The sequence below is a fragment of the Theropithecus gelada genome, chromosome 1 (genome assembly GCF_003255815.1).
Source record: "Theropithecus gelada isolate Dixy chromosome 1, Tgel_1.0, whole genome shotgun sequence".
In the NCBI taxonomy this organism is placed as follows: Eukaryota; Metazoa; Chordata; class Mammalia; order Primates; family Cercopithecidae; genus Theropithecus; species Theropithecus gelada.
Genome location: NC_037668.1, coordinates 126,039,596 through 126,059,217, shown reverse-complemented (window position 1 = coordinate 126,059,217; position 19,622 = coordinate 126,039,596). Strand labels below are relative to the sequence as shown.

The 19,622-nt window shown below is 33.2% G+C and overlaps 1 protein-coding gene across 3 annotated transcripts in view; it reads left to right on the top strand.

Moving 5' to 3' along the window:
* The window catches only part of DPYD (dihydropyrimidine dehydrogenase), an 849,957-nt gene that overhangs the window by 94,214 nt on the left and 736,121 nt on the right, over positions 1-19,622 (top strand). For all 3 annotated transcript variants that reach the window (XR_003122348.1, XM_025405641.1, XM_025405647.1), the window contains exon 3: positions 6,931-7,013. Coding sequence is in view for 2 of the 3 variants with exons in the window: in XM_025405641.1 (XP_025261426.1) it covers positions 6,931-7,013 (83 nt within the window). In the remaining variant the exon portion in view is untranslated. The remainder of the gene's footprint in view (positions 1-6,930; positions 7,014-19,622) is intronic.

The following is a 19,622-nucleotide window of genomic DNA, read 5'->3' as shown; positions in this document are numbered from 1 at the left end:
AAAAGCAATTATCTATTGAAATATGAATCTCTTGATTAGAACTGGAAATCATATATTGATAGTAGAATGTTCATCTAGAATTTTAAAAAATATGAATATAGTAATTATTTCTTACTTGTACTTGTAAAGAACTTCGGCAGGGCTAATTTTGAGACTTCTTGTTGAGTGCAAAAATTAAGATACAACATTTTCCAGGAAGAGTAAGTTCACCTAATTGACTCAATTTTTTTTTTTTAGAGGAACCTGGACCTTAGGAAATTCTAACTACATGAGAAATGCATGTACTTGTATTACGTTTTCCCAATTTACTTTATGTCCTAAAGAAAAGCTTTATATTAACCAACATTGAACTGCCTTAGAATTTTGGCAGTACATGTTGGAGTGTGCCATTTTACTTAAATATTCCTCATATGTTAACATATGAAATGTATCATTGCCTCCATGGTGGTTTCCTTTGTGATAATTCTCTGAGGTTCCTTCAAAATTTAGTATCCTGCGGGTTTTCAACCACTCAGATTTGTAATTATTACTAATATATCACAATACATGGCAATGGATGTGAGGCATGTTTACTTTACAGCAATTACTCTATTGGCTATTTTTTTTTCAAATAAGGAGTTAAAAAAAGTTTTTAAACCTTGGTGTCTCAGTGATTAGCATACTATCTAGCTCCCATTATGTTCTAAGTAAATATTGAATGAATGAATGAGTGAATGACTGGTTTTCATTTCTAGCTTGGCAACAGGATTGACTTTTATTTCTTTTTTTAATTAGCAATTTAATATTTGAACTTAAGATGATTTATTGTCAAAGAGCAATAGAAAATTTGCCAATTTTTGGACCCCTTGTTTCACGAGGTTCTTGGACTACTGATTATATTTGTAACTTCCGTATCTAAACTGTCTAGGTCCATTGTGAAATCATCCTCTCTGATACTAAAATTTGGTGCACATAGACATTGGACCATAGATGGGCTTCAGGGGCTGTATTGGCCCACTGAAATTGTATGTAGCATAGCATATCGTGTACTTGTGCATATGTACTTTTGTGAAAATGTATTTTTTTAAGGGAAAGTGTCATGGTTTTCATTATGCTCTCATAGGAGTCTTATGACCAAAAGGTTTAAAAAATTCCATAACGACTCTTTTTCTTTTACTTTATTATTCATGAAAATCACCTGGTAAACATGAAAAATGCCCATTTTTTTCTATTTCACCATATAAAATCTGATCCATTAGGATTGAGTTGGGGTTCATGGATACTCTTCTTCTGTTTATTCTTTCCTCTTTTTCCACCTTTATTGAAAATGTCATTGCTCAGGCCCTAATGGATTTACATATATTACCTCATTTAATCTTGCTGACAGCTCTAGAAGGTAAGTATATTTCACGATGAGGAAACTGAGTTAATTAACTTGCCCCAGGACTTAGCTGGTAGACAGTGATGGTAAGGTCTGAGGCTAGAGCCAATTTTATTACCTTAGCCCTCCCGCCCTTTTTTTTCTCTTAATCTGGAAAATTTTAAATCATTTCAGAGACACATTTGGAAGTAACAAACTCATAGTCATCTCTTGTTCCAAGAGAATTACTTCCTTTCGCTCCTCTGTATTCTTACTACACGTGAGCAAGTTGAGGTCTTGTCTTACTTACCTGCATATCCCTGTGCGTAGTATTATCCCTGACATGTAGTAGATTTTCAAGACTTTTTTTTTCTGAACTGAAATTTAATTCATTAACTTGAGCCTTTGTTACTTAGTAATTCTGAGACTTAAACTCCAATAGCTATGCCATTAACTCTTTGTGACTTTTCATTTATTAAAATTGATTTCCTAATTTATTTAATTTAGATAGTATATAAATTTTAGATCTGACTTAGTTTTAGTTATCATAATTAAAACATAAAAAATGCAGTCCCATGGAAATAAAGTCCTTTGGAATTATCAGTGATTTGTTTTATTTAATAATCTAATTTGCTAGCTATTTTTTTTTTTTTTTTTTGCACCTGTTTCTTCCTCCAGAATCAGTAGATATTTGGTTGAATTTTGTGATTTTTTTTTTTGGTATAATTTGAGCAAAGATAACTCAGTGAATTTTATTTAAATTTATCAGCGTTCATAAATTTCCTTGTATATTATTTTCTTTCATGTGACTGTTCGTGTTCTACTTATTTGTTTCATTATACTTTTATAGAATCCTTAACACAGATGAGATATAAAATACTATGAAATCTATCACAGTTGAAACTCTAGACCTTCCCTCAACCCATGGGGATTCATTTGGCAGGAGGCCACCAAAACCAGTTCTTTTTGATGCTTAGTTTCCAGTTTCTACTTTAATTGCTGCCAAAATCTGAACACATAGGAATTTAATTGCTCATTATATTTGTCACGGTGGTGTCACAGACCCAAATAAAGACTGTTGCATGCAAAATATTTATGGGTATTAATTTGGCCTAAATGTGTATATTGGATTCCATATTTTTCTACATTATAAAGTATAGCACTTTCAGACAGATGTGAGACAGAATCCTGCAAGAGCTTCTGCTCCGTTTGACTCTACTAGTAAACTATTATGCATCCAGCTCAGTATTTAAATTTGACGACACCTAAAGGAAAGCCTATTCAGAACTTTATTATATTCGCTTATGCAGTTTACTCTTTAGAAGCAGTCTCGTGAGGAGTTTGAGTCTGGCTCTGAGGCTAGACTACTTGGGTTCAAATCCCTGCTTTATCCCTTACTAGCTATATGACCCTGGGCAAGTTATCTTAATCTCCCCTGTGGTTGTTTTCTCATTTGTAAAATAGGAATACATATGGTTGTCATGCAGATTAAATGGTTAGATTTCCTAGAAAAAGTACCTAACCCAGAGTAACTACTCAATATTAACTGGTTTGCTATAATTAATACACACACACACACACACACACACACACAAAATACATTATATATTAAAGGTATAATGCGTACCATGGTTGCTGCTACAATTTTTTTTGAATTTTCAGTTTTCTACTAATTAATTAGAGCTAACCTGTGCCTATTATATTATATGGCATGTCTGGTCGGCATTAAATTTAATACCTTTGTGACCTTCCATTTTTCCTGTGTATTCCCACTTTCTTGCTCCATGTTGTCTAGGCTAGCAGGCCTGCTTTTTGTTCCAGTATTTTATTACTAATCACTGATTATTTTTGTTCTTCTGCTTGCTGTTCTCAGGAGTAGTTTATTCGTTCATTCTCTCTGTCCCCTTTTCTCTTTTTACCCGTTGCCTTTTCCTTTTTTCTGCTTTGATGGTTGTAGGTTTCTCATGCGATTATATTGGTCAAAGGAAATTAGGAGGCACTTGAAGGGGGGAAATCACAAGCAACTACCCCAAATAAGATAACTTTTTTGAATTTTTGTGAACTTTCCTATCCTGTAAAGTAAGTCCCCTATGTCATACTTATCACTGAAATCATATTCTGGGACAGTCCTATACTAACCTATAGAATCTCCAAGAATGAATAACATTAATACTTGTTGATTATAAATAATTTACAGTTTTTCTCAGATCCATGCTCACATAAACTGGGCTGAGAACAGATTTTGATGGGAGGCCGCTGGCTCAATGTTACAAACTACAGTTGTCCCTAATGTTAGATAAGTGTTATTGGTGGTGAACATGACAGTGAATCTGTTTGCCCTTTACTCAGTGGATATTTGATGCTTACTTTTATTTATGGAGAAGTTTGAGCAGATAAAGATGTTAGTTGCTTGAAATACTTATTCTATATGGCAAGAGTCTAATATTGTCTGAAATATAATTCAAATCATGTGTCTGATACTTAGTGCTTCTATATATGGTTCTTTGAAGCATAAAAAATAGATTTGATTTCAATTTTTGTATACAGAAGTATTTTTATTCAAGGTAATAGTTAACTGTTTAAATGCTGCAGTGCTTACTTATTTCCTTTATTGTTCTGTTGGGCATAATAAACTTTATGCAGACACAAAGTGTGAAACATGGAGCTTTCGTTATTCTGTTAGTTAGCTTAATACTCATTTTGGGTTTCCCATTCCACATCAAGGCAGAATATGCCATTTTAACCACTTCCTGATAAAGTTATTATTAAGGTTGAGGCTGCTTCTCATTATAGTGAAGGTACTCTGGAACACGATATTTCAGCTGAATCAGAAATTTGGCTGTCCTCCATTCCTGGCATCACTGAGAGCTCAGTGTGGCTACTCAGTGTGGCTACTACAGGCTCTGTGTGTCCACGTGTCCACTTTCTCTCTCTCTCTCTCTTTTTTTTTTTTTTTGAGATGGAGTCTAACTCTGTCGCCAGGCTGGAGTGCAGTGGCACGACCTTGGCTTACTGCAACCTCTACCTCCTGGGTTCAAGGGATTCTCCTGCCTCAGCCTCCTGAGTAGCTGGGACTACAGGCGCGTGCACCACGCTCAGCTAATTTTTGTATTTTTAGTAGAGACGGAGTTTCACCATGTTGGCCAGGATGGTCTCTGTCTCTTGACCTCGTGATCTGCCCACCTCGGCCTCCCAAAGTGCTGGGATTACAGGCATGAGCCACCGCGCCCAGCCTTCTTGCTCTTATTTTAATCCAAGAATGCGTTTATCTCCTGTCTCTGTGGCTAGAAAAACTAGATAGTCAAGTAATCTTCCAACCCTGCTGTTTATGCTAGGAATGGATCATAAAAAATTTATGTCCACTAATTTTGTTATTTCTTTAATTATTTTATGAATTTGTTCCTCTACAGTGGCGGAGGCCCAAGTTAAAAATTACAGTAGGATACACACATAGGTTTATTGTGTCACTATTCACAATAGCAAAGACTTGGAACCAACCCAAATGTCCATTATTGATAGACTGCATAAAGAAAATGAGGCACATATGCACCATGGAATACTATGCAGCCGTAAAAAAGGATGAGTTCATGTCCTTTGTAGGGACATGGATGAAGCTGGAAACCATCATTCTCAGCAAACTATCACAAGAACAGAAAACTAAACACCACATGTTCTCACTCATAGGTGGGAATTGAATAATGAGAACATGTGGACACAGGATGGGGAACATCACACACTGGGGTCTGTCTGGGGGTGGGCGGCTGGGAGAGGGATAGCGTTAGGAGAAATACTTAATGTAAATGACAAGTTGATGGCTGCAGCAAGCCAACATGGCACATGTATTCCTATGTAACAAAACTGCATGTTGTGCACATGTGCCATACAACTTAAAGTATAATTTAAAAAAATAAAAAGTAAAAAGATTGCTGTAGGATTGGCAAAGAGGGGGAAGCTGATGGGGAATTTCAGGGGCAAAAAGAAACAAAAAATTGTATATATTTTTTCTTAATGGTCTCAAGCAACAACATTTATAACTTTGAGAAAGTTTTTAAATTTCTTTAACAGGACACAAATACACTATACTTAAATTAGAAAAATAACAAATTTGATCTCAGCTAAGCAATTCTCTTCATGAAAAGACACTTCTAAAAATGTGAGAACACAAGAAACAAAAGAGGATATTTTTAATGTATACACCCAAAAAGGATTCTTGAAAACTATATAATTTTAAATATTTTAGATTAATTTTGGTAATTTCAAAGATTTTAATTATAACAGTATACAACTGTATGTGTTTGTTAAAAGGATCTTTGCCTTAATTTGACCTAGTTTTAAAAAATGTCAAAGTTAAAAATAGTGGTTTATATACCAATATATTTCAAATCAATTCTTATACATTGGGAATTATTAATATAATTTTTGTAATTTTGTAGAATTCAGCATACTTATGCAAGAATAGAAAGAACATATTAATACTAAAAGTTTGTTATTTAGTTTTTCTTTTTGTAAAATTAACTAATACACTAAATCCAGTTATTTTGTTACCTAAATACCAGTAAATTCCATAAGAAATCTAGGGTGCCAAAAGATTCATATATATAAAATATATAATATATATATTATATTATATATAATATTATATATTATATTATATATTATATATTTATATATTATATATTTATATATTATATACAATATATAAATATAAAATTTCTACAATTTATGCCCTCAAAATTTGAGTACTGTCAGATTAAGTGAGTTTTAAGTTTACATAATTATATTGAGAATTGTAGTAAAAATTTTTTAAAGTACTTTTGGAAAATTCTGTCTAGTATTGCTATAGTATTATACCAAAAAGTAGAAACACTTATGAAATGTAAACTGCTTATATCATATTTACTCAATCTTAAAATTCTTCTAAGAACCTGATCTAATTTTCACTTAATTTTAAGCATTGGACTTATTTAGTTTCAAATATATGTGTGTGTGTGTGTGTGTGTGTGTGTGTGTCTGTGTGTATATATATATATATATGCACAGTTGTAAATATTACACCTAACATTGTTATTTAAAGATCTGATTATAAAATTTTGATTTAAAAAATTTTGATACTTTTATATCTGTGCTGTATACCTTCATCTTAGTCAGTGCTAACTTGTTTAGAACTTGGTATTTTATACTGTTTATGGTGATTTAAAACTTACTCTAATGGTTTTCTCTTTTGAGTTTTAATTGGATTTTCTATACTTAAGATTATTTTAGAGAACTAATTTTTATTCCTCCAAACTTAAGAAGTTTTCCTTCTTTTATAAATTCATTTCTTGTGTTTATCCACTTTGAAAAATTGATAATGAGACTCCACTTTGAAAAATTGATAACGAGACTTCTGTGACAGCTGTATCATAAAATGTTTTTATTTTGTTTCTGTTGGATTTAACTGTCAATTTTAATGAATCCTACCCAATTGAAGTGGTATGCATATTTTTCATGAGTCCATGATCAATATAATCAATTACATTTTTGCATAACTGCATAGATATAATTTTTCTCAGGATCTTAGAGAATTAATGCAATTTTTAAATATGTTGCAGAATTGTGAGAAGCTAGAGAATAATTTTGATGACATCAAGCACACGACTCTTGGTGAGCGAGGAGCTCTCCGAGAAGCAATGAGGTAAGTCTGGGTCACCATAGCAACAGTCACAGATGTGGTAAAGAAAAAGTCATTCTTCATTATTTGGGGAACAAATGAGTTCATTGCCACCATTCAGCTCTGTTCTCTAAGGTATTAATTTGTCAGTGGAGAGACTTCCCTTGAGGCTGTACTTTGGTTTTGAAGCTGCATAAATGTTAAGCCTCAGTGCACAGTAAAAAATGTAAATGTTTAATTTGTTACTTAAAATGCTTAAGGGGTGTCTTGTTTTATATTTATACTAAACTGTGTGATTGAATGAAAATATTGTTCATCTAAATTCTGCCTGTATATATAAAAAAAATTGTACAATGGTGCTTTAACTGAGTAGTATTTCCTCCTAATTCATATTTAATTTAAAGAGAGGTACTTACATTTTCATCTTCTATAACATTTTATAGGATTATATTATATTATAGTATTTTTAGTGATTTACATTTTTGCACTATTACAAAGCATATAATTAACTTCCTTTCAACTATAGTGGTCTATAATGACCCTGACTTGTTTCTTTTTTCATTTCTTAACATCAGTAATTCTGAATATTTATATGAAATTGTCCCAAATTTGATGCCTTTTAAATAACTTTTAGTGAAGCATTTTTCAAATCTATTTGATCAGAATCCAGAAAGGCTTTTTACTAGACATTAAAAATGTGTGGGAAATAAAACTCATCATCCTTAGAGTGAGAAAACAACAAATGATAGTAGTCTTAAAAGTTCTGAGCTTGGATATTTGAGTAGCATAATTTCCAATATCTTTGTAAAGAAACAGTATATTTATATTTATTTAGCCTATAAAATTAAAATAGATTTTAAAAATATGCCTTCTTCTGTCTTAATGCTCATTTTTCAAGGATGTTAAGGCTAAAAAGATTAAAATGAGAGAAAGGATAAACCTAAGAGGCTTCCTAGAAAGGTAGTTTAGATACAATTTTGTTATTGCCAGCACACAGTTACCATATACTTTAGTTTAGAAGCTGCTCTCATTTAGTAACCTTCCTTTTACCATGCAAGCAGCAGGAGAAAGTAATTAAATTTAATAGAAGCTGCCCTCATTTTGAAGCCACTTCTATTTAAAACCACAGGGGGAGGTAATTAAATTTAATGGAAACAGTAGCTTCTACACAAAGATACATGGTACTTCTGTATAGATGATTATGATGTCACAAAAAGAGGAATAATATATTACTAGTATGAGAAATTACCAGCTGGAGCAAGTGAGCCTATTTTATTGTTAATGTCTTTACTAATAAAAAAAGAGGGAAAAATAAAACTGAGTACACAATAGAGAATTTGTATCTATGTAAAATGCAATCAGATATTCTCAGAAAGTTGAAGTTATTGAAAATTTTAGTAAATTAAAAATAAGATGTAAAATATTTGTTTTGGAAAAGGCTAATGCAGAAATTATGAATGAATTTCTGATTTTCACCATATATAGTGGTTTATCCTAAAGTTACCACTGCTATAAATTTAACATATTTTTGTAAATGCTTATTATGATAAGTTTAAATGCAGTGAACATGCATGTCAATATTTACTTGGAAAACTGCAGTTATACTCTATATTTTTATATCTATTTATTTTGAAGTAAATACACAGACAAACAGGAAGACAAAGAGGGTGCCATCTCTTATGTTTTGAATAAAAGAACTGAAGACCAGAGAGACAGAAAGAACTGAAAAGAGGCAATGTGAATGAAAAATGATGTGAAAGAGGAAAATACAACGAACAAGGAAAGGATATGTAATCAGTGTAGGAAGTTTGTCCTCAAGAAAAAAACAAATTGAATTATAAGAATTAACTTCATATGAAGAGATTATTAAATTCTGCCAAGTTTTGTAATACATACCATTTTAGAACATACCAGGATGTCCTGTTTTTTAAAAAAACTAGAGATGAAGTGATGAGAAAAACAAGTATTACCTGACTGGAATAACCTCCCAACCACCCATACTATGAGACAAAGCAGTAGTTTGGATTATTTAAATGAGGATTTAATTTTATGGTTATGAAATGTACTTGTTTGCATAAGTTATATATTTTACACACACACATTGTTGGTAATGTCTGGATTCATTAAACACAGTGGAATAATTTAGTAATTAATAGCATACAACAATTTAGTATATGGTGGGTCAGGTGCTTTTTAAAATGTGTTTGGAATATGCTTGAGGTGAAGACGCAGAGACTGAGTGTTTCAGTCTTTTCCCTGGTCCAGAACATTTCATGGTAGCTTCTCTATTAGTCCATTGGACTGGCATAGCTTGGCTATGGGAGCATCCCTTTTTCTTATTAGCTTGATCTCTTTAGCAGCCCTTAAGTGGCGCCAGGTGCCCACAGTGGTGTTCTTGTCCTGAGTGTGTCTAGCCAGGAGGAACTGGAACAGAACTGGACCCACATCTGAAGATTGTCCTATTGTGGCAGCAATGTTGGGGGGCCTTTCACCATCTTGGGTACCTCCTTATTTATCAGGGTTTTACTATTTCTATGAGCATAGAAGAGAAAAGAGAGGATTCTTAGCCACCTCATCCAGTCTGTCTTTTTGGTCAGTCTTTGCTCTGCAGTCTTGAATCTGGTCTGTTGTCAGTATCCAAGTTTACAAATCACTTTAGATCCCTCCCATGCTTCCTCCTGATCCCAGTCTTAAGGATGCCCTGAGCCTGTAGCCCTGGTGTGTAAAAAGGACGAGGGGTTACAACCTTCTCTGGAATATACTAGCTAAATAAAACATTAAATAAATACATTAACTGAGGTAGGGAGAGAAAAAAAAGAGGATTAGTGAAGATTTGGGTTTTCAGGTGACTGCAAGATAGCTAAGGTTAACTCGTGTAAATGTGCAATAGGCAGAGGGAAAATATAATACAAAAACTCAAGGAAAAGACTGAGAGTTGATGTGCACATTTAAGACTTGTTAGTATTTTGATGCTTGTTGTAGCCAAGGGAAGGCATATGATTTCCAAGAATAGTGCATTGGGATAAGAAAGAAGGAGAGTCCAGCCAGATGTCTAAGAAAATACAGGGCTTAGGAAAATATGTGCCAGAAAAAACATATTTTGGGATTTAAAATTCTGAATAACCTTTTCTAACACAGTAAGACTATACTGAAATATAATGTGCCTAAAAAGAAAAGGATAGAGGAATGGAATTCCTGGCCATTGTTCTGTGGCTCTTAGAGACAGCTAGACCAGTGCTGCCCAGAAGACCTTTCTGTGATGAGAGAAATGTTCTCCATCTGCTCCATTTAGTGGGAGAGTCATCAGCCACATATGGCCACTGAGTACCTGAAATGCGATGAGTGTAACTGAAGAACTGAACGTTTAATTTTACTTAATTTTTATTAATTTAAATTTAAACACTTATATGTGGTTAGTGGCTGTGGTTTGGTCTGTGGTGCCCTAAAGGGATGTTTTTGTGTTGCTAATGTGATACTTGACTGCCTCTCACTTAACAGAGTTCTCAACAATGGAGAGGCCAGAGTGAAGCTAAACCATGTTCACTCACATCACACAGAGACACACTTACTTTCTTAGAAAACCAACAGTAAAAGGTAGATCCATAACCTGGTAATAGATGTAAAACCAAAACTAAAATATATGATTTGGTAATAGAGGGGACAAGGTAGCTCTTATTTTCTAAAGACATGATTTATACATAGAAAGCCCAACAGAATCAACAACAAAACTTCCCTAAGAATTTGACATCTTTTAATGTGATCATATTCAAAATGAAGGTGGAAATTCTTAAGTTACTCTAAGTGTTACTTAAAACAAATAGTGTCTGTAATTGATAATAGACACTATAAAGGTCTGATGAAGTTATTGTATGATAAAGTACCGCAAGTAATTCAGGACATGTTTAATCCCCCAGTAGATGGTATAAAGATTTTTTGGGTTTTTTGTTTGCTTGTTTGTTTGTTTTTGCTGTTTGGACCAAAAAAAAAAAAAAAAAAAAAAAAAAAAAGACTTTATAGTCTCAGTTCACATGGCCCAAAGGAAATTTCATGCGTTTTTAAAGAGCTAAAAGGAAATAAATGAAACAGCCAAAGTCCAGTGGAATATAGAAGTGACTCTTTGAGATTGAGATTGGGGAACAGATGATACACTAACAAGTAGGTTAAGAAATCACTAAGCTTTGATTCCATTAAAAAAATACATATGTAACAAACCTGCACGTTATGCACATGTACCCTAGAACTTAAAGTATAATAATAATAATAAATAAAAAAAAAAGAAAAAAAAGAAAAGAAGAAAAAAAAAAAAGCTTCCGTCATTTGCAACAACGTGGACCAACCTAGAAGACGTTACGTTAAGTGAATATAAGCTAATCACAGACGGGCAAGCACTGCATGATCTCACTCATATGTGGAATTTAAAGACGGTCGTCTCGTAGAAGTAGAGGGTAGAATAGTGGTTACCAGAGGCTTGGGAGAGTGGTGTGGAGTGGAAATGAGAAGTTGGTGTTCTGTAGCACAGTAGGGTGACTATAGTCAACGGTAATATATTGTATACTTTAAAATAACGGGAGAGAATTTGGAGTGTTGTCACAGGAGATGGAGACTATCCTGGCTAACACGGTGAAACTCCGTCTCTACCAAATATACAAAAAATTAGCTGGGTATGGTGGCGGGCATCTATAGTCCCAGCTATTCGGGGAGGCTGAGGCAGGAGAATGACGCGTACCGGGGAGGTGGAGCTTGCAGTGAGCCGAGATCGTGTCACTGCACTCCAGCCTGGGTGACAGAGCGAGACTCCAAAAAAAAAAAAAGATAAGTGTTTGAGGTGATAGATACGCTAATTACCTTGATTTGATCATTACGCAATCTAATATGTATTGAAACATCACACTGTATCCAATAAATATGTGCAACTATTATGTGCCAATTAAAAACAAACTTATAAAGCTTATGCAAATGGGGAAAATCACAAAATTAAAAGACGTCAATGTACTGTATTGCCATATGTATGACAGATTTTAAAAATTGGGAGCTCAATAGATAATTGGCAAAGTATGATTAAGAAACCCTTGAAAATATTCAACTCTAATGGCAAACAAAAAGTGTAAATTTCATAAAAAATACACCAATCTCTTGCTTATTGCTGCTAATGCAGTTTGGTGGGAAGGAAGTTTTTGAGTGCTAGAGATGGAATAGTGAGACAGCCATTCTCACAGATGGCTAGAAATGGAATGGTGAGACAGCCATTCTCACATTCTCAGAGGACTGAAAATTACTGCTGCATTTAAGGAAAGGATTGTGTCACTAAGTACTAAGAACCTTAAAACAAACATACCTTTTTGTATTAATTTACCTTCTAGGAATATAGTATACAGAAGCCATAGAAATTATGAATAATATGAATGTGATACTCATATTATCAAATATAACCATGAACAAATTTAACAGAAACTAGTTGTCTACCATTGAGGCAATAGACAAGGAAATTATATACATATATAACATAAGTATATACAAATTTATATATTACATAAAAATGTATATTTATTATTTATATATTCATCTTTATAATATTAAAATATTTATAAATTTATAAATTATATAAACTGTATATATACAGATTTATAATATATTTATATTTACAGATATATACACAGATTTACATATATTTAAAATAAATCTGTGTGTGTATATATGGAGAGAGAAACAAAATTGCTTGTGGAATATTATCTCAACTGAATATAAAAAATTCAGAGAAAAAAATAGGAATGAAATGTGGCTGTTACATCTGGCTGGTTGGCGTACAGATAATTTTTTGAGGCTTATGCTTTTCCATTCTATATTTTCTGTAATGGGAATATATTATGAATAATTAGAAAAATAGAGAAGGAAAAATGGAGAAAACTAAAACTATGAAATGAATACTAGAATCAACAGTAAGAATCAAATTTGAGACTCCAACTGTAATTTTAGGCAAATTAATTATTTTACTCTTACTTTTTTGTAAAATAGGATTTAAAATCTCTTAGGATTTATATGAGGAACTAGGATATGTAGGAGAGAATGCTTTGTAATTTATGAAAAATAATAAAAATAAGGTTTAAAATATGTTTGTATACATTATTTCCTTTTAATGATGTATGTGCTTACAATAATTACATGTGTAATACATAAATAATGGAATTCAATGGAAAAGTTCACTGCAGTCTTAGCATATAGAACACTAGAAGCAGTATATCTTCTCCAACTTCTTCATAGTCCATTGTAGTGCCATGAGTGTGGAAATCTTATACAGGATTTCTGGAAATGATAATCAAAGAAAAGACATTTTAAGGACAGGAAAAAAAGTGCATCATCTCTAGGTCAAATCTCTGGTTTATATTATGATAATGAATTTAGAGGTAAAATTCTCAACTTCTTTTCATCATATTTTTTGTTTATCTTGGCTGATTCAACTCTGTAAGCATGCCAAGGTGACTTGATTTCTATACTATCATTTTTCGTACCTGTTTTAGCTCCTGTGGTAAATCCTGAACAACAAGAGGAAAGATGGGGCCACTTTTAACATTGTGTTGTAGTTTTTCTTTTTTGTTTGTTTTGAGATGGAGTTTCAGTCTTGTTGTCCAGGCTGGAGTGCATTGTTGCAGTCTTGGCTCACTGCAACCTCCGCCTCCCAGGTTGAAGCGGTTCTCCTGCCTCAGCCTCCCAAGTAGCTGGGATTACAGGCATGCGCCACCATGCCTGGCTAATTTGTGTATTTTTATTAGAGACGGGGTTTCACCATGTTGGTAAGGCTGGTCTTGAACTCCTGACCTCAGGTGATCTGCCCTCCTTGGCCTCCCATGTGTTGCCTTTTTGTCCCTTTTCAGTCTCACAGGCAGTAGAGGGCTATGGGTAATGGATACATGCAATTGAAAGGTGTTTGAATTGAATAACTTGAGAAAAGGAGACGTCAGATTCTGGAAAAGAAGAGGTACATATAGAATATACTCAACAAAAAAAGTAAAAATGCTTTTGGGAGTTTTTTACGGTGTCTTAATTAATATGCATAAAATATAGATTGTTAATAGATATATGAGTGTACCTCTATGGCAAGAATACAAATTGTTTTTGGAGTGCTAACATTGCCAGTTAGGCATGATTTTATTTGCAGAGCCAAGTTTATTTAGTGAGATCCGTATATTTGCATTAGTACCATAAAGATGAACTACCAGTACATAATGTCTCTGAAATGTATTCTTTTTCGTTTGGCTTCATCACGTGTTAAGAATTTTGTCACTAGATGGTGATGTTGAGTTGCACAGTTTATCTGTGCTGGCTTTTTTACTGGTGTGTGTAATACTATTTGTGGGTGCATCATAAACAGCCATTTATACAGAGTTAAATATGAAAGTATAACCATGTAAACTTGGAAAGTAGCTTTTAAGAGGTCTAACATTGCTAATTATTGTTTGAGTCAAAAGGTTAAAATTGCTTTAATGTTGTTGTTTCTTTACCTTCAACTCAAGGACTTTTAGAGGTAGAAGCAATATAAATAGCAATCTAACTTTTTATTGAAAGGCTGAGGTCTGAAAAGAGATTCCAAGACATTTAAAAGAGGTAATTTTTCAGCTTTTCAGGTATGTCCTATCTGTGTGTAATAGTCTAATGTATGTCTTTAATTTCACTCCTCTGTTAGTGTTCAGTAGTACTGGTGCTGACTACCATCTGACCTAAGGGTTGTGTTACTACTGGAACCTAGGTATTATTTTAACTGTTTATGATTTGGGTTATGTTAATATTGCATCTGTTGCTAAATATAATGGTTGAATTACACTGATACTTTAACTGATACTTCTACACAAACCATGACTCCAAGTAAGCCGTGATTAGTAAACGATGAACCGAGTAATTTTGTTCGCCTGAATAAGATTTAAAGATAAGAATATGATAATTATTCTACTTTATCTTATTCTTAGAGATTTGTGTGTGTGCATGTATATGCATATTTCTGTATGTGGTATGTATTATATAGATACTACATGTATGTATATATTTCTCTATAAAATCTCCCCTTTACAGTCAAGGAAAACTTGCACCATGACAGCATTTGGAGTTTGGAGTTCCCTTGCCCTTAAGGTGTATTCATTAGGATTACAAAGATACAAGGAAGTTCTATGAAATTCTTTTAAAATAGTTAAAAATGGAAGAGGGGAAGAAGAAGGCACCCTAAGTATTTGAGACTAGCGAATTGATTAGTTTACAAAGGAAATATAAAGCTCTTAGGGAAAAATCGAAGTGGCATTGAAGAAGAATATCAAATAAATAAAATGAGAAAGTATTAACAAAATACTTCAAGTGAAATTAGCAGGTTGTTTAATAGTATGGAAAGTAAATAATTTTTTAAACATTCTGAAAATGTTATGTAATGATGCAAGTAATAATAGATGATTTAACATTTGTAACTTTTTTTTGTTTTCAAAGTGTTCAAAAACAAATTCCTTTATAATCAGAAATGCCCATGTAGAAGGGCATATTTTAACTATGTGAAAAGTTTTGAGCAGTGAGATTGGATTCAGAAGCAATGTTTCAGCTCTTTTCTATTGTCATCGTTTGTAAAATTCTATCTTAATTATGTTTTTCCAAGTTTTTTTATCACTAAATAGATCAGCAGGAACCTCCTGAAAGCCTCACTCCCCAAATCAGCAGAGAAGAGTATACTCTTGTCTTCTATGCACAGAGAATCCGTTATCTTTATCATTTCTATTATAGAAAAACACATATTTTACCATGCCCAGAGCAGGTTCCTTGATTTGGTTTATGCCACCTAACACATGAATAAGTCAATCGGGATGAGTACTTTCAGATATTTTGAAATCAAAAGACAAAAGTGCAACATTACTTTAGATAATCATGCACCTGTCCTAATAAATATCTTTGAAATACAGGTCAGAAAATATATGTAGTGAATTTATGTAATTTTGTAATTTATGTAATTAATTTCATGTACATTGAGTAATATGAATGTATGTCTTTATATACATATATACACATTCACACACATGATACACACATTTGGTAATTTATATAATTTCATGTGCATTTTGTAATATGAATGTATGTATATGTCTTGATACACATATATACACATGGACACACATGGATACATACATTTGGTATTATCTGTTTGCCGTGTAAATTAGGACTATTACTTCCATTCACCCACTTCAGGAGTGAGTGAAAGCAAGATTTGACACTCCGTTTTAGATGGTCCAAATATAATTTAATAGGGGAAATAGAAGAAAACTATTATATTAGCTGTTGCCAGTGTTTAGTAAAATCAACCATATAGTCGGCAACAATGCTTCTGGATTATTTATGGATTTGTTATTAACTGGCATTTATAAATAACAGAATTCTGTCACTTTAGAATCTTTTTCTTCACTTTAAACTTGAATTAGAATTCGAATGTGAGAAATATTGATTACATATTTATCAAGTACAAATCTGGTGAAACAGTAGAACAAATGAAATCAGTTAATAGCTTAACACGATTAATTAAGTTATTAATTATTTATTTATGAAATGCATTATAATACTCATTAATCTAAGCATTGGTTTGTTCCACCTGGTGCCTAGTATGTACTAGGTGACATTTGTTCAAACACAGTATTTGCAGAAAAAAATCAAATTAATATTGCAAGTAACAGTTTGATATATTTGGGATGATAAGACCAAAAAAGAAAATATGTACCCTTGATATGCAGAATGTATCTATTTGAAACAAGAGCATTGACAACAGCAACGTGAGTAAGAAGCACCGAACCAAGCAAGGTTAGGAAAATATTGCATCTTCCCCTTAGTATCAAAAGATTGTGTATTAAAGACTAGGAAAGAAGGGATGCAGCTTTTGTTTTGCTACCAAAGAAAAGTGCAGAGCTAAGTTGTTACTCTAGAATGCTTATCATTTTAGATACAGACTTTGAATGAGCAGCTAATAGCTAAAATTATTTAGGAGATAAAAATTGGTACTGTGAGGATTAACTTTAATTTTAAGTATCCATAATTGAAGTGCCACATTATGATTTTAATGTTATGATAATCTTGTTAACAAGCTGTTGTGTATATACTATCATATTTTAATGTAGTTGCAAAGCTTAAGTAAACCATAAAGTAAATTGCTTTTTGAATCAGGCTTTTACAAGTGGAAAATTAGTAGTTTACATGTTTTGAATACGTATTTTGTAATTATATTTGTTGTTTTCTACAACTTAAGAAGACTAATAGATTTACAGATAATAGATTATTGTTTATAAGCACATTGGCTTTTTTTTGTTATTGCTCATTCTAATTATTTGGGATATATGTCACAATGTATTATAATAAAATAGCTGTCCCTAGGTTTTTTGATTTTTTTTTTTTTTTGGTAAGTCATCTCTTCTGGAAGATATACATTGACATTTAGTTATAATATTTCTGATTTCTCATATATCAGCTTGTTACATTTAGAAGAAAATTAATACCATTTCTTATCTAGCATTTCTATGGGTTACTGTGATGTGTACTAAATACGTTCCATTGAAGGTATTTGTGTTTATTTTATCTTGGGGAAAAAAGTCTCCCATTCTGACAAGTTCTTTCTAAAAAATGTGTTGCCTCTTTTGAAAATCAAGTAGAAGTAAGGAAACATTTTGTTGTAAAAGGCCAGATAGCATATATTTTTAGCTTTCTGGGCTACATAATTTTTGTCACAACTACTCAGTTTTGCTGATGTCATACAAAGGCATCTGTAGACCACATGTGAATGCATGGATGTGGCTGTGTTGATGTGGCTGTGTTCCACTAAAATTTTATTTACAAAGACCGGCAGCCATCTGGATTTAACCCTCGTGTTGTGGTTTGCAGACCCTTGGTTGAGAGCAAACATGACTTAAGTCCATTAGAATAAATTTCAAACAATTTTTGGAGAAATATTTTAAGAATTTATTATTGTTTCTGATAGATTAATATAAATACTATGAAGTTCTTCCAGTTTCATCAATGAACATGACTGTAACTTTACTGAGGGGCCCGATCTTCTAATTTCTAGGCTGTTGTTTGAAATTGAATAAGTTACATTTCCTAGATTACTCATTCAAATAATTAAGTGCGATTAAGAATTAAACAGACAATCTAGCTTGTGAAATCACCAATATGCAACAAACATCAGACATAGGTCCAGTGCCACTGAATTAATTAGCTTTGATTATTCATGTTTACGTTTTATAGTTACAATGTGGAATAACCACCAATGAACTATTTACATTATGAAATAGTATAATGTTGCTCTTAGTTGGACAATTAGCTTTCTATAGTGCGGTACCTATAAAAAGACAACATTGTGATGTTTTAGTTTATTTATGATTCTTTTAAGTAGATGAATCATGGTACCTACTCAGGCACATCTATGATATCTGATATTGATTGAAGAAATATTGATTGTGGTCTATTATTTTAATGCCTTTGTAGGTTTTGTACCCATGGAATTATCTAAAGAATTACTTTTATGGCCGGGCGCGGTGGCTCACGCCTGTAATCCCAGTACTTTGGGAGGCTGAGGCGGGCGGATCATGAGGTCAGGAGATCGAGACCATCCTAGCTAACACGATGAAACCCCGTCTCTACTAAAAATGCAAAAAATTAGCCGGGCGAGGCGGCACGTGCCTGTAGTCCCAGCTACTCGGGAGGCTGAGGCAGGAGAATGGCGTGAACCCGGGAGGCGGAGCTTGCAGTGAGCCCAGATCGCGCCATTGCACTCCAGCCTGGGCGACTGAGCGAGACTCTGTCTCAAAAAAAAAAAAAAAAAAAAAAAAAAGAATTACTTTTATTAAAAATTTAGTCAATGCATATTTAATAAATTGGTGAATTTTGAATAAATACTTTTCTTGTAGTCTACAGAAGGGTTTTTTGGTTTTGTATTTTCTTTTTCTTTTTTCTCTCTTTTTTTGTGTAAAAGGAGATGCCATATAGGATATTCTAAACTCCATTTAAAAAATGTGTCTGGCACCTGTAGTCCCCGCTACTCAGGAGGCTAAGGTGTGAGTACCACTTGAGGCGCAAGGAGTTTGAGGCTACAGTGTGCAGTGTCCACACCCGTGAATAGCCATTGCGCTGTAGCCTAGGCAATGCAGTGAGAATACATCTCTTAAAAAATTAAATTAAAAATTAAAAATGTAAGTGTTCTTGGTGTTTTCTTGATGTGCAAGATGTTATTTGGTGACAGCTGTTCTGATGTGTTCAGATACGCAGTGAACTGGGAATAAACCCTAATTTCAATGGCTTCTTATGATGGCTGGAAAGGCCTTGCTCCTGTCAAAGGCCAACACCTTCACTTGTGATCTGGATCCCATTTCCTCTAGTCTTTTCAAAAGTTTCCCTTCTGTAATAACCTTCTCTCTCCTGAAACACTAATTTTTGCTTTTATGTGATTATTTCCATCTGCATACTTGCATATAGTGCATCTTAAAGACAAACAAATAAACGAAACCTGTCTACGTTTTCCTCTCCAGGTGCCACTCCATTTTGCTCCTCACCCTCAACACCTAATGAAAGAGTTGTCAATAAAGGTTTTTCATTTTCTGATCTCCCCTTAATCCACTCCACCTGGACATCTCT